Here is a 24441-nt window from a genome sequence, read left to right on the forward strand (position 1 = left end):
GGGACATACTGTACTGGCCCCTTTAACGGTGACGTCACCGGAATACCAGCAGAAAGCTGTGTGATGTCATAAGTTAAGACACATGACCCTTCTTACCTTCTGTGCTGTTGGCTCTGTCAGTGTGTCTCAGTGTTAGATGCTTTCTCACCTGTCCTGTGGTGTGTGTGTGTGTGTCTGTCTAGACTCAGCCCTGACGGCTCCTCTCAATGTGACGATCAGAGAGCTGGAGGTGAACACAGCCATAGTCACATGGGAGATACTGGAGGGAGATCCTGTCATCGGATTCGCCATCACACAACAGGTAGGGGAGTGTGTGTGTGTGAGTGTGACTATATATATATATATATATATATATATATACTGCTCAAGAAAATAAAGGGAACACTTAAACAACACATCCTAGATCTAAATTAAAGAAATAATCTTATTAAATTCTTTTTTCTTTATATAGTTTAATGTGCTGACAACAAAATCACACAAAAATAATCAATGGAAATCCAATTTATCAACCCATGGAGGTCTGGATTTGGAGTCACACTCAAAATTAAAGTGGAAAATCACACTACAGGCTGATCAAACTTTGATGTAATGTCCATAAAACAAGTCAAAATGAGGCTCAGTAGTGTGTGTGGCCTCCACGTGCCTGTATGACCTCCCTACAACGCCTGGGCATGCTCCTGATGAGGTGGCGGATGGTCTCCTGAGGGATCTCCTCCCAGACCTGGACTAAAGCATCCGCCAACTCCTGGACAGTCTGTGGTGCAACGTGGCGTTGGTGGATGGAGCGAGACATGATGTCCCAGATGTGCTCAATTGGATTCAGGTCTGGGGAACGGGCGGGCCAGTCCATAGCATCAATGCCTTCCTCTTGCAGGAACTGCTGACACACTCCAGCCACATGAGGTCTAGCATTGTCTTGCATTAGGAGGAACCCAGGGCCAACCGCACCAGCATATGGTCTCACAAGGGGTCTGAGGATCTCATCTCGGTACCTAATGGCAGTCAGGCTACCTCTGGCGAGCACATGGAGGGCTGTGCGGCCCCCCAAAGAAATGCCACCCTACACCATGACTGACCCACCGCCAAACCGGTCATGCTGGAGGATGTTGCAGGCAGCAGAACGTTCTCCACGGCGTCTCTAGACTCTGTCACGTCTGTCACGTGCTCAGTGTGAACCTGCTTTCATCTGTGAAGAGCACAGGGCGCCAGTGGCGAATTTGCCAATCTTGCTGTTCTCTGGCAAATGCCAAACGTCCTGCACAGTGTTGGGCTGTAAGCACAACCCCCACCTGTGGACGTCGGGCCCTCATACCACCCTCATGGAGTCTGTTTCTGACCGTTTGAGCAGACACATGCACATTTGTGGCCTGCTGGAGGTCATTTTGCAGGGCTCTGGCAGTGCTTCTCCTGCTCCTCCTTGCACAAAGGCGGAGGTAGCGGTCCTGCTGCTGGGTTGTTGCCCTCTTACGGCCTCCTCCACGTCTCCTGATGTACTGGCCTGCCTCCTGGTAGCGCCTCCATGCTCTGGACACTACGCTGACAGACACAGCAAACCTTCTTGCCACAGCTCACATTGATGTGCCATCCTGGATGAGCTGCACTACCTGAGCCAGTTGTGTGGGTTGTAGACTCCGTCTCATGCTACCACTAGAGTGAAAGCACCGCCAGCATTCAAAAGTGACCAAAACATCAGCCAGGAAGCATAGGAACTGAGAAGTGGTCTGTGGTCCCCACCTGCAGAACCACTCCTTTATTGGGGGTGTCTTACTAATTGCCTATAATTTCCACCTGTTGTCTATTCCATTTGCACAACAGCATGTGAAATATTGTCAATTAGTGTTGCTTCCTAAGTGGACAGTTTGATTTCACAGAAGTGTGATTGACTTGGAGTTACATTGTGTTGTTTAAGTGTTCCCTTTATTTTTTATATGTATGTGTGTGTGTGTGTGTGTCGGTCTGTGTGTGTGTGTATGTGTGTGTGTGTGTGTGTGTGTGTGTGTGTGTGTGTGTGTGTGTGTGTGTCGGTCTGTGTGTGTGTGTGTGTCGGTCTGTGTGTGTCTGAGTGTGTGTGTGTGTGTGTGTGTGTGTGCATGTCTGAGTGTGTGTTTGTGTGTGTCGGTCTGTGTGTGTGTGTGTGTGTGTGTGTGTGTGTGTGTGTGTGTGTGTCAGTCTGTGTGTGTGTGTGTGTCTGAGTGTGTGTGTGTGTGTGTCTGAGTGTGTGTGTCTGAGTGTGTGTGTGTGTGTTGGGTCAGGGAGTTGGTTAGTTGAACTACAGTTGTGTGATGAGCAACCTTGTCTGAATCTGAGATACAGAAAATTCTTGTTAGCTCCCAGAGCTAATGCCCAGGCTTTGTCTCAGTGGGCTAGGGAGTGGGCTAGGGCAGTGGGCTAGAGCAGTGGGCTAGTGCGGTGGGCTAGGGCAGTGGGCTAGTGCAGTGGGCTTTGTCTCAGTGGGCTAGGGCAGTGGGCTAGTGCAGTGGGCTAGGGCAGTGGGCTTTGTCTCAGTGGGCTAGGTCAGTGGGCTAGTGCAGTGGGCTAGGGCAGTGGGCTTTGTCTCAGTGGGCTAGGGAGTGGGCTAGGGCAGTGGGCTAGGGCAGTGGGCTAGGGCAGTGGGCTTTGTCTCAGTGGTCTAGGCAGTGGGCTAGGGCAATGGCTAGGGCAGTGGGCTAGGGCCGTGGGCTTTGGCAGTGGGCTAGAGCAGTGTGCTAGGGCAGTGGGCTTTGTCTCAGTGGGCTAGGGCAGTGGGTTAGGGCAGTGGCCTAGGGCAGTGGGCTTTCTCTCAGTGGGCTAGTGCAGTTTGCTTTGTCGAAGTGGGCTAGGGCAGTAGGCTAGTGCAGTGGGCTAGGGCAGTGGGCTAGGGCAGTGGGCTAGAGCAGTGGGCTAGGGCAGTGGGCTTTGTCTCAGTGGTCTAGGCAGTGGGCTAGGGCAATGGGCTAGGGCAGTGGGCTAGGGCCGTGGGCTAGGGCAGTGGGCTAGAGCAGTGGGCTAGGTAAGTGGGCTTTGTCTCAGTGGGCTAGGGCAGTGGGCTTTGTCTCAGTGGGCTAGGGCAGTAGGCTAGGGGAGTGGGCTTTGTCTCGGTGGGCTAGGGCAGTGGGCTTTGTCTCAGCTGGCTAGAGCAGTGGGCTTTGTCTCAGTGGGCTAGGGCAGTGTGCTTTGTCTCAGTGGGCTAGGGCAGTGGGCTTTGTCTCAGTGGGCTTTGTCTCAGTGGACTTTGTCTCAGTGGGCTAGGGCAGTGGGCTAGGGCAGTGGGCTAGTGCAGTGGGCTTTCTCTCAGTGGGCTAGGGCAGTGGGCTTTGTCTCAGTGGGCTAGGGAAGTGGGGTAGGGCAGGGGGCTAGTGCAGTGGGCTTTGTCTCAGTGGGCTAGGGCAGTGGGCTTTGTCTCAGTGGGCTAGGGCAGTGGGCTTTGTCGCAGTGGGCTAGGGCAGTGGGCTAGTGCAGTGAGATAGGGCAGTGGGCTTTGTCTCAGTGGGCTAGGGTAGTGGGCTAGGGCAGTGGGCTTTGTCTCAGTGGGCTAGGGCAGTGGGCAAGTGCAGTGGGCTAGGGCAGTGGGCTTTGTCTCAGTGGGCTAGGGCAGTGGGCTAGGGCAGGTGGCTAGTGCAGTGGGCTTTGTCTCAGTGGGCTAGGGCAGTGGGCTAGGGCTATTATTTATATTTGAACTTTGAACTTTCTTCAAACTATAAATCTACCATTCCAGTGTTTTTCTTGCTATACTTTATTTACTTTGCCACCTTGGCATTTTTTTGCTTTTACCTCCCTTATCTCACATCATTTGCTCACATTGTATATAGTCTTATTTTTTTTATTTTTTTATATTTTTTTTTTGTTCTTTAAAAAAAAAAAAATTCTACTGTATTATTGACTGTATGTTGTTTACTCCATGTGTAACTCTGTGTTGTTGTATGTTGTCGAACTGCTTTGCTTTATCTTGGCCAGGTCGCAATTGTAAATGAGAACTTGTTCTCAACTTGCCTACCTGGTTAAATAAAGGTGAAATAAATAAATAAAAATAAATAAAGGGCAGTGGGCTTTGTCTCAGTGGGCTAGGGAAGTGGGCTTTGTCTCAGTGGGCTAGGGCAGTGGGCTTTGTCTCAGTGGGCTAGGGAAGTGGGCTTTGTCTCAGTGGGCTAGGGAAGTGGGCTTTGTCTCAGTGGGCTAGGGCAGTGGGCTTTGTCTCAGTGGGCTAGGGCAGTGGGCTTTGTCGCAGTGGGCTAGGGCAGTGGGCTAGTGCAGTGAGATAGGGCAGTGGGCTTTGTCTCAGTGGGCTAGGGTAGTGGGCTAGGGCAGTGGGCTTTGTCTCAGTGGGCTAGGGCAGTGGGCTAGGGCAGTGGGCTAGGGCAGTGGGCTAGGGCAGTGGGCTAGGGCAGTGGGCTAGGGCAGTGGGCTAGGGCAGTGGGCTAGGGCAGTGGGCTTTATCTCATTGGGCTAGGGTAGTGGGCTAGGGCAGTGGGCTAGGGCAGTGGGCTAGTGCAGTGGGCTAGGGCAGTGGGCTAGGGCAGTGGGCTAGGGCAGTGGGCTAGGGCAGTGGGCTTTGTCTCATTGGGCTAGGGCAGTGGGCTAGGGCAGTGGGCTAGGGCAGTGGGCTAGGGCAGTGGGCTAGGGCAGTGGGCTAGGGCAGTGGGCTAGGGCAGTGGGCTAGGGCAGTGGGCTAGGGCAGTGGGCTAGGGCAGTGGGCTTTATCTCATTGGGCTAGGGCAGTGGGCTAGGGCAGTGGGCTAGGGCAGTGGGCTAGGGCAGTGGGCTAGGGCAGTGGGCTAGGGCAGTGGGCTAGGGCAGTGGGCTAGGGCAGTGGGCTTTATCTCATTGGGCTAGGGCAGTGGGCTAGGGCAGTGGGCTAGTGCAGTGGGCTTTGTCTCAGTGGGCTTTGTCTCATTGGGCTTTGTCTCAGTGGGCTAGGGCAGTGGGCTAGGGCAGTGGGCTAGTGCAGTGGGCTTTGTCTCAGTGGGCTAGGGCAGTGGGCTTTGTCTCAGTGGGCTAGGGCAGTGGGCTTTGTCTCAGTGGGCTAGGGCAGTGGGCTAGGGCAGTGGGCTTTATCTCATTGGGCTAGGGCAGTGGGCTAGGGCAGTGGGCTAGTGCAGTGGGCTTTGTCTCAGTGGGCTAGGGCAGTGGGCTTTGTCTCAGTGGGCTAGGGCAGTGGGCTTTGTCGCAGTGGGCTAGGGCAGTGGGCTAGGGCAGTGGGCTTTATCTCATTGGGCTAGGGCAGTGGGCTAGGGCAGTGGGCTAGTGCAGTGGGCTTTGTCTCAGTGGGCTAGGGCAGTGGGCTTTGTCTCAGTGGGCTAGGGCAGTGGGCTTTGTCGCAGTGGGCTAGGGCAGTGGGCTTTGTCTCAGTGGGCTAGGGCAGTGGGCAAGTGCAGTGGGTTAGGGCAGTGGGCTTTGTCTCAGTGGGCTAGGGCAGTGGGCTTTGTCTCAGTGGGCTAGGGCAGTGGGCTAGGGCAGTGGGCTTTATCTCATTGGGCTAGGGCAGTGTGCTAGGGCAGTGGGATAGGGCAGTGGGCTTTGTCTCAGTGGGCTAGGGCAGTGGGCTTTGTCTCATTGGGCTAGGGCAGTGGGCTAGGGCAGTGGGCTTTGTCTCAGTGGGCTAGGGCAGTGGGCTAGGGCAGTGGGCTTTGTCTCATTGGGCTAGGGCAGTGGGCTAGGGCAGTGGGCTTTGTCTCAGTGGGCTAGGGCAGTGGGCTAGGGCAGTGGGCTTTGTCTCATAGGGCTAGGGCAGTGGGCTAGGGCAGTGGGCTAGGGCAGTGGGCTTTTTCTCAGTGGACCAAGACAGTGGGCTAGGGCAGTGGGCTAGGGCAGTGGGCTTTGTATCAGTGGGCTAGGTTAGTGGGCTAGGGCAGGTTAGATATCTGATATCTGGTCTGTATCCTTGTGTTACGGCCTTAACCTTAACCCCTCCTTTTGTCATTGGTTTCAGAAGAAGGATGTGCGTATGCTGCGGTACATCCAGGAAGTGAACACGACCACGCGCTCCTGTGCATTGTGGGACTTGGAGGAGGACACGGAGTACATTGTTCATGTCCAGAGCATCAGCATGGGAGGCAGTAGTCCTCCTAGTGACCCGGTCAGCTTCAGAACTCCCAGAGAGTCTGAGAAACTGGCCTCCACAGTATCAGGTGGGTAACACACACAACAGAATTACAAAATGTTCATTTTAGAATGAGGACAGAAAGAAAAAAAACCTGCAGGGAATTATAATGTTATACAACACCTCCACAATGAATTCCAATGTTATACAACACCTCCACAATGAATTCTAATGTTATACAACACCTCCCCAATGAATTCCAATGTTATACAACACCTCCCCAATGAATTATAATGTTATACAACACCTCCCCAATGAATTCCAATGTTATACAACACCTCCACAATGAATTATAATGTTATAAAACACCTTCACAATGAATTCCAATGTTATACAACACCTTCACAATGAATTCTAATGTTATACAACACCTCCACAATGAATTCCAATGTTATACAACACCTCCATAATGAATTCCAATGTCATACAACACCTCTAAATTTCCCATAACGATTCCTGGCTATTCTACCATTTTGATACAGAGCAGCAACGCCTGGCTGTCTTTGTCATGTAATACAGCAACTCGTAACACTTCCAGTTTGACCATCTTCTCTCTCAGCGACCCAGATACACACAGAGAAGAGCTTTACACAGAGAGAAGAATACATCAGCCCTTACATCACAGAACAGATAAACACACGTACACTGGAGATGTTGGGAAAACATTAGAAGTACTGAAGCCAAGGTAATATTTAGATAACGTTTAAGGTAACGTTAAGGATTGTTGTATTCTGGTTCCCGTTTCTCAAAGTCGAAGTGAATCATTATTTTTTATAATCATATTTCGACGTTTAAAAGATATTATTCATATGGTTGAAAAATGTTCAGATAAAGTCGAAAGAAGATGTTCTTGAGACATTGAGAGATATCCTGAAGTAACATACAGTACGTTATAACGTCCTCCTAAACCACCAGATTATCACAGTAACAGTACGTTATAACGTCCTCCTAAACCACCAGATTATCACAGTAACAGAAGTTATAACGTCCTCCTAAACCACCAGATTATCACAGTAACAGAAGTTATAACGTCCTCCTAAACCACCAGATTATCACAGTAACAGAAGTTATAACGTCCTCCTAAACCACCAGATTATCACAGTAACAGAAGTTATAACGTCCTCCTAAACCACCAGATTATCACAGTAACAGACGTTATAACGTCCTCCTAAACCACCAGATTATCACAGTAACAGTACGTTATAACGTCCTCCTAAACCACCAGATTATCACAGTAACAGTACGTTATAACGTCCTCCTAAACCACCAGATTATCACAGTAACAGAAGTTATAACGTCCTCCTAAACCACCAGATTATCACAGGAACAGTACATTATAACGTCCTCCTAAACCACCAGATTATCACAGTAACAGAAGTTGTAACGTCCTCCTAAACCACCAGATTATCACAGTAACAGAAGTTATAACGGCCTCCTAAACCACCAGATTATCACAGTAACAGAACGTCCTCCTAAACCACCAGATTATCACAGTAACAGAACGTCCTCCTAAACCACCAGATTATCACAGTAACAGTACGTTATAAAGTCCTCCTAAACCACCAGATTATCACAGTAACAGAACGTCCTCCTAAACCACCAGATTATCACAGTAACAGAAGTTGTAACGTCCTCCTAAACCACCAGATTATCACAGTAACAGAAGTTATAACGGCCTCCTAAACCACCAGATTATCACAGTAACAGAAGTTATAACGGCCTCCTAAACCACCAGATTATCACAGTAACAGAAGTTATAACGTCCTCCTAAACCACCAGATTATCACAGTAACAGAAGTTATAACGTCCTCCTAAACCACCAGATTATCACAGTAACAGAAGTTGTAACGTCCTCCTAAACCACCAGATTATCACAGTAACAGAAGTTATAACGTCCTCCTAAACCACCAGATTATCACAGTAACAGTACGTTATAACGTCCTCCTAAACCACCAGATTATCACAGTAACAGAAGTTATAACGTCCTCCTAAACCACCAGATTATCACAGTAACAGAAGTCATAACGTCCTCCTAAACCACCAGATTATCACAGTAACAGAAGTTATAACGTCCTCCTAAACCACCAGATTATCACAGTAACAGAAGTTATAACGTCCTCCTAAACCACCAGATTATCACAGTAACAGAAGTTATAACGTCCTCCTAAACAACCAGATTATCACAGTAACAGAAGTTATAACGTCCTCCTAAACCACCAGATTATCACAGTAACAGAAGTTATAACGTCCTCCTAAACCACCAGATTATCACAGTAACAGAAGTTACAACGTCCTCCTAAACCACCAGATTATCACAGTAACAGAAGTTATAACGTCCTCCTAAACTACCAGATTATCACAGTAACAGAAGTTATAACGTCCTCCTAAACCACCAGATTATCACAGTAACAGAAGTTATAACGTCCTCCTAAACCACCAGATTATCACAGTAACAGAAGTTACAACGTCCTCCTAAACCACCAGATTATCACAGTAACAGAAGTTACAACGTCCTCCTAAACCACCAGATTATCACAGTAACAGAAGTTATAACGTCGTCCTAAACCACCAGATTATCACAGTAACAGAAGTTATAACGTCCTCCTAATCCACCAGATTATCACAGTAACAGAAGTTATAACGGCCTCCTAAACCACCAGATTATCACAGTAACAGAAGTTATAACGTCCTCCTAAACCACCAGATTATCACAGTAACAGAAGTTATAACGTCCTCCTAAACCACCAGATTATCACAGTAACAGAAGTTATAACGTCCTCCTCAACCACCAGATTATCACAGTAACAGAAGTTATAACGTCCTCCTAAACCACCAGATTATCACAGTAACAGAAGTTATAACGTCCTCCTAAACCACCAGATTATCACAGTAACAGAAGTTATAACGTCCTCCTCAACCACCAGATTATCACAGTAACAGAAGTTATAACGTCCTCCTAAACCACCAGATTATCACAGTAACAGAAGTTACAACTTCCTCCTAAACCACCAGATTATCACAGTAACAGAAGTTATAACGTCCTCCTAAACCACCAGATTATCACAGTAACAGAAGTTATAACGTCCTCCTAAACCACCAGATTATCACAGTAACAGAAGTTATAACGTCCTCCTAAACCACCATTTTATTTTTATGTAACTAAGGTTACCTGAGAAACCAGATGGTCAGATATTGTAGTAACCTCTAACGTCTTGAGTCCTGAGTCTACACAGGTGGGCATCTGCAATGGACAGGTTTGGCGTGGTGTGTGTGCGTCCTTGTGTTGTTTGTGCGTGCGCGTGGTGTGTGTGCGTTTGACACCTGCTCTGGTTATCACTAGTCATATATGACAGCCACACACCACACGCATGCACACACACACACACACCACACGCATGCACACACACACACCACACGCACGCACACACACACACACCCCATCGCATGCCGCACACACCTGTCCATTGCAGATGCCCACCTGTGTAGACTCAGGACGTTAGAGGTTACTCTGACCATCTGGTCTCACACACACCACACACCACGTTTCCGTCTCTCTTTTGTCTTCTATTGTCACGAACCGGCTCGAAGTTCGTAACAAAAAGGGAGACAACGTGGAGATAAGGAACAACAAAATATATTTATTAACTGAAGTAAAGTAAATACAATTAACAATGGTGTGTGTAGTCAGCAGTGTAAGTGAGTGGTCGTGTGTATAAATGTGATAATGAGGGGTGTTGAAAGGTGCCAAAGCAAACAATCAAACAGCCACAAAAACGCCACAACCAAAATCTATCAGTGTGTCTGCATGGAGAGAGTCTCCTCAATGAATGTGGAAGAGGTGTATTTATCCCGGGACACACCTGGGCCCAGGTGTGTCTGCATGGAGAGAGTCTCCTCAATGAATGTGGAAGAGGTGTATTTATCCCGGGACACACCTGGGCCCAGGTGTGTCTTTATGGAGAGAGTCTCCTCAATGAATGTGGAAGAGGTGTATTTATCCCGGGACACACCTGGGCCCAGGTGTGTCTGCATGGAGAGAGTCTCTCCAATGAATGGGGAAGAGGTCTATTTATCCTGGGACACACCTGGGCCCAGGTGTGTCTGCATGGAGAGAGTCTCCTCAATGAATGTGGAAGAGGTGTATTTATCCCGGGACACACCTGGGCCCAGGTGTGTCTGCATGGAGAGAGTCTCCCAATGAATGGGGAAGAGGTGTATTTATCCTGGGACACACCTGGGCCCAGGTGTGTCTGCATGGAGAGAGTCTCCCAATGAATGGGGAAGAGGTGTATTTATCCTGGGACACACCTGGGCCCAGGTGTGTCTGCATGGAGAGAGTCTCCCAATGAATGGGGAAGAGGTGTATTTATCCTGGGACACACCTGGGCCCAGGTGTGTCTGCATGGAGAGAGTCTCCTCAATGAATGGGGAAGCGGTGTATTTATCCTGGGACACACCTGGGCCCAGGTGTGTCTGCATGGAGAGAGTCTCCTCAATGAATGTGGAAGAGGTGTATTTATCCCGGGACACACCTGGGCCCAGGTGTGTCTGCATGGAGAGAGTCTCCTCAATGAATGGGGAAGAGGTGTATTTATCCCGGGACACACCTGGGCCCAGGTGTGTCTGCATGGAGAGAGTCTCTCCAATGAATGTGGAAGAGGTGTATTTATCCCGGGACACACCTGGGCCCAGGTGTGTCTGCATGGAGAGAGTCTCTCCAATGAATGTGGAAGAGGTGTATTTATCCTGGGACACACCTGGGCCCAGGTATGTCTGCATGGAGAGAGTCTCCTCAATGAATGGGGAAGTGGTGTATTTATCCCGGGACCCACCTGGGCCCAGGTGTGTCTGCATGGAGAGAGTCTCCCAATGAATGGGGAAGAGGTGTATTTATCCTGGGACACACCTGGGCCCAGGTGTGTCTGCATGGAGAGAGTCTCCTCAATGAATGTGGAAGAGGTGTATTTATCCCGGGACACACCTGGGCCCAGGTGTGTCTGCATGGAGAGAGTCTCCTCAATGAATGGGGAAGAGGTGTATTTATCCCGGGACACACCTGGGCCCAGGTGTGTCTGCATGGAGAGAGTCTCTCCAATGAATGTGGAAGAGGTGTATTTATCCCGGGACACACCTGGGCCCAGGTGTTTCCCATGTCGCTAACGACCCTCCTGGCTCCGCCCACCAACATCCTATTAAGGAAAACAAGAGCAAAGAGAAAGAATTCGGCAGACAGAGTGGGAGGGTCATCACACTGTTAATCAAAACTATTTGTTTTTTTTATTTTATTTTACATTTATTTAACTAAGCAAGAAAGTTTAGAACAAATTCTGATTTAAAATGACGACCTACCAAAAGGCCTGATGGGACAGGGGCTGCAGGACAAAACAAACCTCACGACAAGAGAGACACCACAACACTACATAAAGAGAGACCGAAGACAACAACACAGCCCTGTTACCATCTGTTATATATGACCACCAGTACAATACAGCCCTGTTACCATCTGTTATATATGACCACCAGTACAACACAACACAGCCCTGTTACCATCTGTTATATATGACCACCAGTACAACACAACACAGCCCTGTTCCATCTGTTATATATGACCACCAGTACAACACAGCCCTGTTACCATCTGTTATATATGACCACCAGTACAACACAGCCCTGTTACCATCTGTTATATATGACCACCAGTACAACACAGCCCTGTTACCATCTGTTATATATGACCACCAGTACAACACAGCCCTGTTACCATCTGTTATATATGACCACCAGTACAACACAGCCCTGTTACCATCTGTTATATATGACCACCAGTACAACACAACACAGCCCTGTTCCATCTGTTATATATGACCACCAGTACAACACAGCCCTGTTACCATCTGTTATATATGACCACCAGTACAACACAGCCCTGTTACCATCTGTTATATATGACCACCAGTACAACACAGCCCTGTTACCATCTGTTATATATGACCACCAGTACAACACAACACAGCCCTGTTCCATCTGTTATATATGACCACCAGTATAACACAGCCCTGTTACCATCTGTTATATATGACCACCAGTACAACACAGCCCTGTTACCATCTGTTATATATGACCACCAGTACAACACAGCCCTGTTACCATCTGTTATATATGACCACCAGTACACCACAGCCCTGTTACCATCTGTTATATATGACCACCAGTACACCACAGCCCTGTTACCATCTGTTATATATGACCACCAGTACAACACAACACAGCCCTGTTCCATCTGTTATATATGACCACCAGTACAACACAGCCCTGTTACCATCTGTTATATATGACCACCAGTACAACACAGCCCTGTTACCATCTGTTATATATGACCACCAGTACAACACAGCCCTGTTACCATCTGTTATATATGACCACCAGTACAACACAGCCCTGTTACCATCTGTTATATATGACCACCAGTACAACACAACACAGCCCTGTTCCATCTGTTATATATGACCACCAGTACAACACAGCCCTGTTACCATCTGTTATATATGACCACCAGTACAACACAGCCCTGTTACCATCTGTTATATATGACCACCAGTACAACACAGCCCTGTTACCATCTGTTATATATGACCACCAGTACAAAAACAACACAACCCTGTTACCATCTGTTATATATGACCACCAGTACAACACAGCCCTGTTACCATCTGTTATAGATGACCACCAGTACAACACAACACAGCACTGTTACCATCTGTTATATATGACCACCAGTACAACACAACACAGCCCTGTTACCATCTGTTATATATGACCACCAGTACAACACAGCCCTGTTACCATCTGTTATATATGACCACTAGTACAACACAGCCCTGTTACCATCTGTTATATATGACCACCAGTACCACACAGCCCTGTTACCATCTGTTATATATGACCACCAGTACAACACAGCCCTGTTACCATCTGCTATATATGACCACCAGTACAACACAGCCCTGTTACCATCTGTTATATATGACCACTAGTACAACACAGCCCTGTTACCATCTGTTATATATGACCACCAGTACAACACAGCCCTGTTACCATCTGTTATATATGACCACCAGTACAACACAACACAGCCCTGTTACCATCTGTTATATATGACCACCAGTACAACACAACACAGCCCTGTTACCATCTGTTATATATGACCACCAGTACAACACCAGTCACTTCTGTGTCTCTTTGTGCCTGGAGTACTCAGCAGAGTAGACTCGTCTCTCTCTCATCTCTCTCAACGTCAGCGGTCTTTGTGTCTGTCTGGGTATCTAGTGTCAGTCAGTCGGCTGTCTGAAGTCCAACTATTGCTCACCCCTTTTAAAGGTCTCCTTCAGGACTACATCTAAGGGTTTTAAATACCAGGTCCTTAACTCCAGACCTCTGAGGAGGCTCTGACAGAGGGGAGGCTGCTCTCCCTCAGAAGTCATGGTTCATGGTTTTTCTCCATTTTGTCCCCAATACCCTTCCCCTTTGGTGTTTGCAGATCTGGATATAATTCAGCAATATGGTCATGGTAAGAACAGAGAGATTTCAGTTTGTAACCAAGCCCCCTCTCTCTTTCTCTCTCTCTCTTTTTTTCTCTCTCAGAGGTATCATCACAGCCTCGTCCTTAACGACAGGTTAATTAGACCAGGCCAGGAGGCTGAGGGGAAACAGAGTAGGAATCTTCAGGGGCTGCTGGGGGATGACTCACAGCTCAGGTTAATTAGCCCAGACCAGGACATGGCTGTGACTACAATATCTCATTTTCAATATGTGTGAATGTAGTTATGATAGAGGTGATGATAGGTCTGTCTGTCTGTCTGTCTGTCTGTCTGTCTGTCTGTCTGTCTGTCTGTCTGTCTGTCTGTCTGTCTGTCTGTCTGTCTGTCTGTCTGTCTGTCTGTCTACAGTATAACTGTGTTTCCTCTCTCCAGACCAGGTGAACAGAGAGATGGAACAGGTAGTTCAGCTCAGTGTGTTTCCTCTCTCCAGACCAGGTGAACAGAGAGATGGAACAGGTAGTTCAGCTCAGTGTGTTTCCTCTCTCCAGACCAGGTGAACAGAGAGATGGAACAGGTAGTTCAGCTCAGTGTGTTTCCTCTCTCCAGACCAGGTGAACAGAGAGGAGATGGAACAGGCAGTTCAGCTCAGAGTTGGAGAGCTCATCATCATCGTAGTGGTTCTCGTCATGTGGGCAGGTAACTCAACCACAACACAACCATAACACAACCATAACATAACCATGACACAACCACATCACAACCACATCCCAACCACATCCCAACCACATCCCAACCACAACACAACCACAACACAACCACAATACAACCATAACACAACCACATCCCAACCCCAACACAACCACAACACAACCACCACACAACCACAACACAACCACCACACAACCACAACACAACCACAACACAACCACAACACAACCACAACACAACCACCACACAACCACCACACAACCACCACACAACCACCACACAACCACAACACAACCATAACACAACCACATCACAACCATAACACAACCATAACACAACCATGACACAACCACAACACAACCACAACACAACCATAACACAACCACATCACAACCATAACACAACCACATCACAAACACAACAGAACCATAACACAACCACATCACAACCATAACACAATCATAACACAACCATAACACAACCACATCACAACCACAACAGAACCACAACACAACCGTAACACAACAGAACCAAATCAATGCATCATGTGGGCTGGTAACTGAACCACATTTACATCGCAACACAACCATAACACAATCATAATTTTGCTGCCTTGGCAGCAGCTAATGGGGTTCCATAATAAACCCCTGGAAGAGTAGCTGCTGCCTTGGCATGAACTAATGGGAATCCATAATAAACCCCAGGAAGGGTAGCCCCTGTCTTGGCAACAGGAACAAATGGGGATTCATAATAAATACAAAACAGAACCATAGTAGTTGGCAAACAAAGACAAAACAAATGGAAAATGAAAGGTGGATCGGCGATGGCTAGAAGACCGGTGACGTCGACCGCCGAACGCAGCCCGAACAAGGAGAGTGACCGACTTCAGGGGAAGTCGTGACAGTATCCCCCCCTTGACGAGCGGCTCCAGCAGCGCGCCGACACCGGCCTCAGGGACAACCCAGAGGGCGAGGTGCAGGGCGATCCGGGATGGAGACGGTGGAACTCCCACAGCATCGACGGGCTCCAGCATCTCTCCTCCGGACCGTACCCCTCCCACTCCACGAGGTACTGAAGGCCCCTTGCCCGACGCCTCGAATCCAGTATGGATCGAACTGCATACGCCGGGGCCCCCTCGATGTTCAGAGGGGGTGGAGGAACCTCCCGTACCTCAGACTCCTGGAGTGGACCAGCCACCACCGGCCTGAGGAGAGACACATGGAACGAGGGGTTAATACGGTAATTGGGGGAAGCTGTAACCTGTAACAAACCTCATTCAGTCTCCTCAGGACTTTGAATGGCCCCCACAAACCGCGGGCCCAGCTTCCGACAAGGCAGGCGGAGGGGCAGGTTTCGGGTCGAGAGCCAGACCCCGGGGCCTCACTGCGGAAGCGATCTGCGATGGTTTTCTGGTGCCTCACGGCTAAACCAGTCGTCCACCGCAGGAGCTTCGATCTGGCTCTGATGCCAAGGCGCCAGAACCGGCTCGTACCCCAGTACGCACTGGAAGGGGGAGAGGTTAGTGGAGGAGTGGTGGAGCTAGTTCTGGGCCATCTCTGCCCAGGGCACGAACGCCGCCCACTCCCCTGGCCGGTGTGTTCTTTGTGTCATACATCCGGGAGAGTGCGTCTGCCTTCGCGTTCTGGGAACCTGGTCTGTAGGATAGGGTGAAAACAAAACAGGTAAAAAACATGGCACATCTTGCCTGGCGAGGGTTCAGTCTCCTCGGCGCCTGGAAGTACTCCAGATTGCGGTGGTCAGTCCAGATGAGAAAAGGGTGTTTAGCCCCCTAAAGCCAATGTCTCCATGCCTTCAAGGCCTTGACGACAGCCAACAGCTCCCGGTCCCCCACGTCATAGTTTCGCTCCGCCGGGCTGAGCTTCTTGGAAAAGAAGGCACAAGGGCGGAGCTTTGGTGGCGTACCCAAGTGCTGAGAGAGCACGGCTCCTATCCCAGCCTCAGACGTGTCCACCTCCACTATGAACGCCAAAGAGGGATCCAGATGAGCCAGCACGGGAGCCGAGGTAAACAGGGCCCTCAGCTGACCAAAAGCCCTGTCCGCCTCAGCCGACCACTGCAAACGCACCGATCCCCCCTTCAGCAGTGACGTAATGGGAGCCTCTACCTGAACAAAACCCCGGATAAACCTCCGGTAGTAGTTGGCAAACCCTAGAAACCGCTGCACTTCCTTTACCGTGGTGGGAGTCGGCCAATTACGCACGGCTGAAATGTGGTCACTCTCCATCTCCACCCCTGAAGTGGAAATGCGGTACCCTAGGAAGGAGACGGACTGTTGGAAGAACAGGCATTTCTCAGCCTTGACGTACAGGTCATGCTCCAACAGTCGACCAAGCACCCTGCGCACCAGGCACACATGCTCGGCGCGTGTAGAGGAGTATATCAGAATGTCATCGATATACACCACTACACCCTGCCCGTGCAGGTTCCTGAAAATCTTGTCTACAAAGTCTCGTCTAATTCCCTGAGGTGGTACTGAAAGCCGTCTTCCACTCGTCTCTCTCCCGGATACGCACCAGGTTGTAAGCGCTCCTGACATCCAATTTGGTGAAGAAGCCCGCCCCGTGCATTGACTCAATCGCACTGGCTATGAGAGGTAGCGGGTAACTGTACCTAACAGTGATCTGGTTGATACCTCGATAGTCAATACACGGGCGCAGACCTCCATCCTTCTTCTTCACAAAAAAGACACTTGAGGAGGCAGGTGAAGTGGAGGGCCGAATGTACCCCTACCCCAGGGATTCGGAGACATATGTTTCCATAGCCACCGTCTCCTCCTGTGACAGAGGATACACGTGACTCCTGAGACGTGCTGCATCTACCAGGAGATTTATTGCACAATCCCCCCCGTCGATGGGGTGGTAATTGAGTCGCCCTCTTCTTACAGAAGGCGAGAGCCAAATCGGCATATTCAGAAGGGATGCGAACGGTGGAGACCTGGTCTGGACTTTCCACCGTAGTCGCACCAATGGAAACCCCTAAACACCTCCCCGAGCACTTTTGTGACCACCCCGTGAGAGCCCTCCGTTGCCACAAAATAGTGGGATCACGACAGGCCAACCAGGGTAGGCCCAGCACCACAGGAAACGCAGGAGAATCAATAAGGAAAAGACTGATTCTTTCCTTGTGACCCTCCCGCGTCACCATGCCCAGTGGAGCAGTGGCCTCCCTAACTAGCCCTGACCCTAATGGTCAACTATCTAGGGCGTGAACTAGGAAGGGCATATCCACTGGAACAATAGGGATCCCTAAACTATGGGCAAATGATCTGTCAATAAAGTTCCCAGCTGCGCCTGAATCTACGAGCGCCTTATGCTGGGAATGCGGGGACAACTCAGGAAAATGAATATACAAAAACATTTGTGCAACAGAGGGCTCTGGGCGAGCCTGGTGCCGACTCACCTGGGGTGACATGAGAGTGCCCTGCCTGCTGCCTCGACTCCCAGAGGAACCTCCCCAGCACCGACCGGCAGTGTGCCCTCTGTGGCCACAAATGGTGCATGGACCGACCCCTCCTCCGGTCGCCCAAAGCGCAGCACCTCCCAGCTCCATGGACGTTGCAGCGGTGGTGCTGGGGGATGGAATCGATAGACCCCGATCTCGACGTCCGCGGGTAGCCAGCAGGTTATCCAACCGGATGGACAGGTCTACCAGCTGGTCAAAGGTGGGAGTGGTGTCCCTGCAGGCCAACTCCCGACGGACGTCCTCCCGCAAACTACAACGGTAGTGATCGATCAGGGCCCTGTCGTTCCATCCCGCGCCGGCGGCCAGGGTCCGAAAGTCCAAAGTGAACTCTTGTGCGCTCCTCATCCCCTGCCTAAGGTGGACGAGACGTTCACCCGCCGCTCTACCGGTCAAAAACTGCCCGGAAGCTGCGGGTGAAATCCTCAAATTGGTCCAACACCGCTTCTCCTTCCCCCCATATGGCGTTGGCCCACTCCAGGGCTTTCCCTGAGAGACAGGAGACGAGGGCGGACACGCTCTCACATCCCAAAGGAGCCGGGTGGACGGTTGCCAAGTAGAGCTCCAGCTGGATTAGGAACCCCTGACATCCTGCAGCCCTCCCATCATACTCCCTCGGAAGATCGAACTGAATCCCACTGGGACCGGGTGAAGGAGGGGTGAGTAGTGGTGCCCTTGGTGGTGCTGGTGGAGGTGCTGGAGGAACTCTTCTCTCCCAGCGATCCATAGTCTGCAGGACGCGATCAATGGCGGTGTCGAGGTGTTGTAGCATGGCCGCATGCTGCTGGACGCGCTCCTCGATCCCTAATCCGGGGTTGTCTGCTTCTGCTGACTCCATATGGTTGTCGTGCGTGATTCTGTCATAAGGTGGGTGTAGCTGGTGCATGAAGTCAGGCGCAGGAGAGCAGAATGAGCAACGTACTTTACTCAAAATAAAGGCACAAGGTAAACAATACACTTGAGCAACAATAAACGGTAATCAATTACACACGGGTGAAAACAGCACCCGTCGAAATCCAGCCATAACGTACCGAATGAACATAGAAACAATCACGCACAAAAACATGGGGGAAACAGAGGGTTAAATACATGAACATGTAATTGGTGAACGAAACCAGGTGTGTAGAAAACAAAGACAAAACAAATGGAAAATGAAAGGTGGATCGGCGATGGCTAGAAGACCGGTGACGTCGACCACCGAATGCCGCCTGAACAAGGAGAGGAACCGACTTCGGCGGAAGTCATGACAACCAGAGATGTTTACTTAAAAGCACCAGAGATGTTTACTTAAAAGCACCAGAGATGTTTACTAAAAAGCACCAGAGATGTTTACCAAAAAACACCAGAGAGGTATACTAAAAAAAACACCAGAGGTATACTAAAAAACACCAGAGGTATACTAAAAAAAACACCAGATGTATACTAAAAAACACCAGATGTATACTAAAAAACACCAGATGTATACTAAAAAAACACCAGATGTATACTAAAAAACACCAGATGTATACTAAAAAAACACCAGAGGTATACTGAAAAAAAAGATGTATACTGAAAAACACCAGATGTATACTGAAAAACACCAGATGTATACTGAAAAACACCAGATGTATACTGAAAAACACCAGATGTATACTGAAAAAACAGATGTATACTGAAAAACACCAGATGTATACTGAAAAACACCAGATGTATACTGAAAAAACAGATGTATACTGAAAAACACCAGATGTATGCTGAAAAACACCAGATGTATACTGGAAAACACCAGATGTATACTGGAAAACACCAGATGTATACTGAAAAAACAGATGTATACTGAAAAACACCAGATGTATACTGAAAAACACCAGATGTATACTGAAAAACACCAGATGTATACTGAAAAACACCAGATGTATGCTGAAAAACACCAGATGTATACTAAAAAACACCAGATGTATACAACAAGATCAGTGAGTTAGCCAGTTCACTTTGATAAACAAGCAGAAATAACTATTGAAAAAATGTACTTAGATTGTTTTCATTTGTTGAATCAATTAGATCCTGCCCATTTCCAGCTCATCTTTCCAAAATATTTAGGCAAAATATCAAAATATTTAGCCTAGTTAGCTGGCTAACTCCTTGATCCTGCTTTGTAGTGTAGCCCTCAGGTTCATCTACACACTCTGCTATGAATGCATATAGCCTACTCTCTATCTGAATCCCTGTTACTCACACATGGGGAGTACTGTGCCTCTAGTACACTGAAGAGGATACTAGTCTCGCTCTCTCTCTCTCTGTATTTATCTCAATTAAATTCAAAGGGCTTTATTGGCATGGGAAACATATGTTTACATTGCCAAGGCAAGTGAAAAAGATAATAAACAAAAGTGAAGTAAACAATTAAAACATTTACAGTACACATTACACTCACAAAAGTTTAAAAATGAATAGAGACATTACAAATGTCATTTTATGGCTATGTACAGTGTTATAATGATGTACAAAGGGTTAAAGTACAAAAGGGAAAATAAATAAACATAAATATAGGTTGTATTTACAATGGTGTTTGCTCTTCACTGATTGCCCCTTTTCTTGTGGCAACAGGTCACAAATCTTACTGATGTGATTATACACTGTGGTATTTCACCCAATAGAAATGGGAGTTTATCAAAATTGGATTTGTTTTCCAATTCTTTGTGGGTCTTTGTAATCTGAGGGAAATATGTGTCTCTAATATGGTCATACATTTGGCAGGTTAGGAAGTGCAACTCAGTTTCCACCTCATTTAATGGGCAGTGGGCACATAGCCTGTCTTCTCTTGAGAGCCAGGTCTGCCTACAGTGGCCTTTCTCAATAGCAAGGCTATGCTCACTGTGTCTGTACATAGTCAAAGCTTTCCTTAATTTTGGGTCAGTCACAGTAGTTAGGTGTACTCTCTGTTTAGGGACCAAATAGCATTCCAGTTTGCTCTGTTTTTTTGGTAAATTCTTTCCCATGTGTCAAGTAATTATCTTTTTGTTTTCTCATGATTTGGTTAGGTCTAATTGTGTTGCTGTCCTGGGGCTCTGTGAGGTCTGTTTGTGTTTGTGAAAAGATCCCCAGGACCAGCTTGCTTAGGGGGCTCTTCTCCAGGTTCATCTCTCTGTTGGTGATGGCTTTCTTATGGAAGGTTTGGGAATCGCTTCCTTTTAGGTGGTTGTAGAATTTAACGGCTCTTTTCTGGATTTTTATACTTATTGGGTATCTGCCTAATTCTGCTCTGCATGCATTATTCAGTGTTTTATGTTGTACATGGAGGATTCTTTGCAGAATTCTGCATGCAAAGTCTCAATTTGGTGTTTGTCCCATTTTGTGAATTATTGGTTGGTGAGCGGACCCCAGACCTCACAACCATAGAGGGCAATTTTTATTTATTTTATTTCACCTTTATTTAAGCAGGTAGGCTAGTTGAGAACAAGTTCTCATTTACATTAACTGCGACCTGGCCAAGATAAAGCAAAGAAGTGCGACACAAACAACAACACAGAGTTACACATTGAATAAACAAACATACACTCAATAATACAATAAAAAAAGTCTATATACAGTGTGTGCAAATGAGGTAAGTTAAGGGAGGTAAGGCAATAAATAGGCCATAGTGGTGAAATAATTACAATATAGCAATTAAACACTGGAGTAATAGAGGTGCAGAAGATGAATGTGCAAGTAGAGATACTGGGGTGCAAAGGAGCAAAATAAATAGCAGTATGGGGATGAGGTAGTTGGATGGGCTATTTACAGATGGGCTATGTACAAGTGCAGTGATCTGTGAGCTGCTCTGACAGCTGATGCTTAAAGTTAGTGAGGGAGATATGAGTCTCCAGCTTCAGTGATTTTTGCAGTTCGTTCCAGTGATTGGCAGCAGAGAACTGGAAGGAAAGGCGGCCAAAGGAGGAATTGGCTTTGGGGGTGACCAGTGAAATATACCTGCTGGAGCGCGTGCTACGGGTGGGTGCTGCTATGGTGACCAGTGAGCTGAGATAAGGCGGGGCTTTACCTAGCAGAAACGTATAGATGACCTGGAGCCAGTGGGTTTGGCGACGAGTATGAAGCGAGGGCCAGCCAACGAGAGCATACAGGTCGCAGTGATGAGTAGTATATGGGGCTTTGGTGACAAAACGGATGGCACTGTGATAGACTGCATCCAATGGGTTCTATAACTTATTTGTATTTGTTGTCCTGGCAACTGGACCTTTTTTAGAACACCATTATTTTTGTCTTACTGAGATTTACTGTCAGGGCCCAGGTCTGACAGAATCTGTACAGAAGATCTAGGTGCTGCTGTAGGCCCTCCTTGGTTGGGAACAGAAGAACCAGATCATCAGAAAACAGAAGACATTTGACTTCAGATTCTAGTAGGGTGAGGCCGGGTGCTGCAGACTGTTCTAGTGCCCTCGCCAATTTGTTGAAAAATATGTTGAAGAGGGTGGGGCTCAAGCTGCATCCCTGTCTCACCCCACGGCCCCGTGGAAAGAAATGTGTGGTTTTGGCCAATTTTAACCGCACACTTGTTGTTTGTGTACATGGATTTCATAATGTCATATGTTTGTCTCCCATCACCGCTTTCAATCCATTTGTGTAGCAGAATATGTGGTCTGTCGTATAGTAATTTTGTAAAGAGATAATTTGACATTCGGTCAGTACATTGTTTTCACTGAAGAAATGTACGAGTCTGCTATTAATGATAATGCAGAGGATTTCCCCACGGTTGCTGTTGACGCATATTCCACGGTTGTTATTGGGGTGAAATTTGTCTCCACTTTTGTGATCCGTCCTTGGTTCCAAATATTGGGGAAGATTCCAGAACTGAGGATGATATTAAAGAGTTAAAGAGTATAGCCAATTTGAGGTCTGTATAGTTTATCTTTTCATGTAGGATACCATCTCCCTCTCTCTCTCTATCCATCCCTCCATCCCCCTCCTCTCTCCCTCCCTCTCTCTATCCATCCCTCCATCCCCCTCCTCTCTCTCTCTTTCTTTCCCTCTCAGGTGTGATCCTCCTGTTTTGTCGTCAGTATGACATCATCAAAGACAACGAACCCAACAACAACAAGGACAAAGCCAAGACCTCGTCCGAATGCAGTACGCCCGAACACCCACAGGGAGGCCTACTGCGTAGCAACCTCTGAAACCAGCCCCCACAGTCCACTCAACTATATGGCAATGACGTCTAATCCTATTCCTTAGGACAGGTGAGACTGCACAGCCAACCGGAACCTTCACACCTAGGGCTCGATCCTGATTCTTCATGCTGAAGTGTTTACTTGCACACGCCCTGCCATGAATTTAACAAATGATAGAGATTCTCTCCATGTAATTCTTACACAAATCCTTGACGGACAGTATGCAAGTGCACACTTTGAGAAAAGTGTGGAGAATCGGGACACAGCCCTGGTATCCTCAAAACCTTCACCTGCACCACCAAATAGTGGAGTCTGAATGCTTTTCATAACAACTGACCTGTCTATTTCTAACTGTTCCTCATACACAGACCCTGAGACCAACAGAAGCCATTCTCAGACTCCCCTGAAACCATTCAGAACCCCCCTTGCAACAACAGAAACAGACCAGGACTAATACTAAGACCAGAATGTAACCCAGGACGCATTGATAAAGCCACAACCAGAGTCAGACAAAAAACAGTTGTCTTTGAAGCAAACAGAACTTGTTCATTGCCACACTCTTTTGAATTCGGGGAGCCCCTGGATCCTGGAAACTGTGTGGCCAATTGATTAAAAATGGCTGACAATGGATCCAAAATGGCCACCGGTCAATATATTGAACCTGGATCACCAAATGTCTGAATGACAGTATGTACCATGCATTTGGAAACATTTGGAAATGTTGGCACATATTGAACATGACCCCTGGTTTCAGAGTAGCCTGACTGATGTCCATGAGGCTGGGATGTGTTTGTTTGGTTCCAAGCGAGAGGCCGTGCATGTCGTCCGCAACATGATGATCACCACTACGATGATGATGAGCTCTCCAGCTCCGAGCTAAGACTCCTGACACCATCTCCTCCACCAATCAGCACCTCAAAGACTACAGCACAGACCCCGCCTAGGAACCCAGCCCAGCCAATCACAACAGCCCAGCAGACCACAATCACCCACCATCCAGAGTGGGGAACCTGAATGGGTGAAGTTATCCCTAGAAGGCTGGACACATGACATTTTTACCACACTTCTTCTACTTTCTGATATAAAGTAGTTCATAGCATCCGCTGTGGAGCCAAGTTTCGTAATATTACCATATGTCCTAGCTGCTTGCCGTAGTTTTGAAGTAATCACACAAAATACAAGCCTTGTTTCAGGGCATTTTTCACCCTGCCAGCTCCTATTAGTTCTATTGAGCACAGTGGCACCAACTCGCCTTCTGAACGTTCTATACCCCGTTTATTCTACGTCACAATGCCTGCTTTGCTATTGTTGGCAATGAAACCTGCCGACGTTGCTGGTAGTTAAAATGTAAACAACAACAAAATGACTCATGGAATTCTGAGGGTATCCCATTGTTTCCTATAGGGAATATAGGTATGTCTGTCTATTTTGCAAAATATCTCGCAATGTGTATGTTTAGATTTTTTGGAATAGGACACCATTTTAAACATTAGAA

The 24441-nt window shown here is 47.9% G+C and overlaps 1 protein-coding gene across 2 annotated transcripts; it reads left to right on the top strand.

The window, feature by feature from the left end:
* Positions 1–28: 28 nt before the first annotated feature.
* LOC115176320 (fibronectin type III domain-containing protein 5-like) lies at positions 29–23650 on the top strand. 2 transcript variants are annotated; one of them, XM_029736264.1, is made up of 5 exons: positions 29–301; positions 5906–6104; positions 14221–14310; positions 22813–23015; positions 23315–23650. In XM_029736264.1, exons 1-4 carry the CDS (start codon positions 137–139, stop codon positions 22950–22952), a joined length of 594 nt encoding a protein of 197 aa, XP_029592124.1. In that variant the 5' UTR covers positions 29–136; the 3' UTR covers positions 22953–23015; positions 23315–23650. The 2 variants fall into 2 exon arrangements, with proteins under 2 accessions (XP_029592124.1, XP_029592125.1); XM_029736265.1 differs by lacking the exon at positions 14221–14310.
* Positions 23651–24441: the final 791 nt, after the last annotated feature.

Source organism: Salmo trutta, chromosome 36, assembly GCF_901001165.1.
Source record: "Salmo trutta chromosome 36, fSalTru1.1, whole genome shotgun sequence".
NCBI lineage: Eukaryota > Metazoa > Chordata > Actinopteri > Salmoniformes > Salmonidae > Salmo > Salmo trutta.

Coding starts and splice junctions, on each gene's coding strand:
- LOC115176320 (XM_029736264.1), top strand. CDS start 137: ATGCTTTCTCACCTGTCCTGTGGTGTGTGTGTGTGTGTCTGTCTAGAC. Junction 302..5,905: donor GATTCGCCATCACACAACAG/GTAGGGGAGTGT, acceptor CATTGGTTTCAG/AAGAAGGATGTGCGTATGCT. Junction 14,311..22,812: donor GGTTCTCGTCATGTGGGCAG/GTAACTCAACCA, acceptor TTTCCCTCTCAG/GTGTGATCCTCCTGTTTTGT.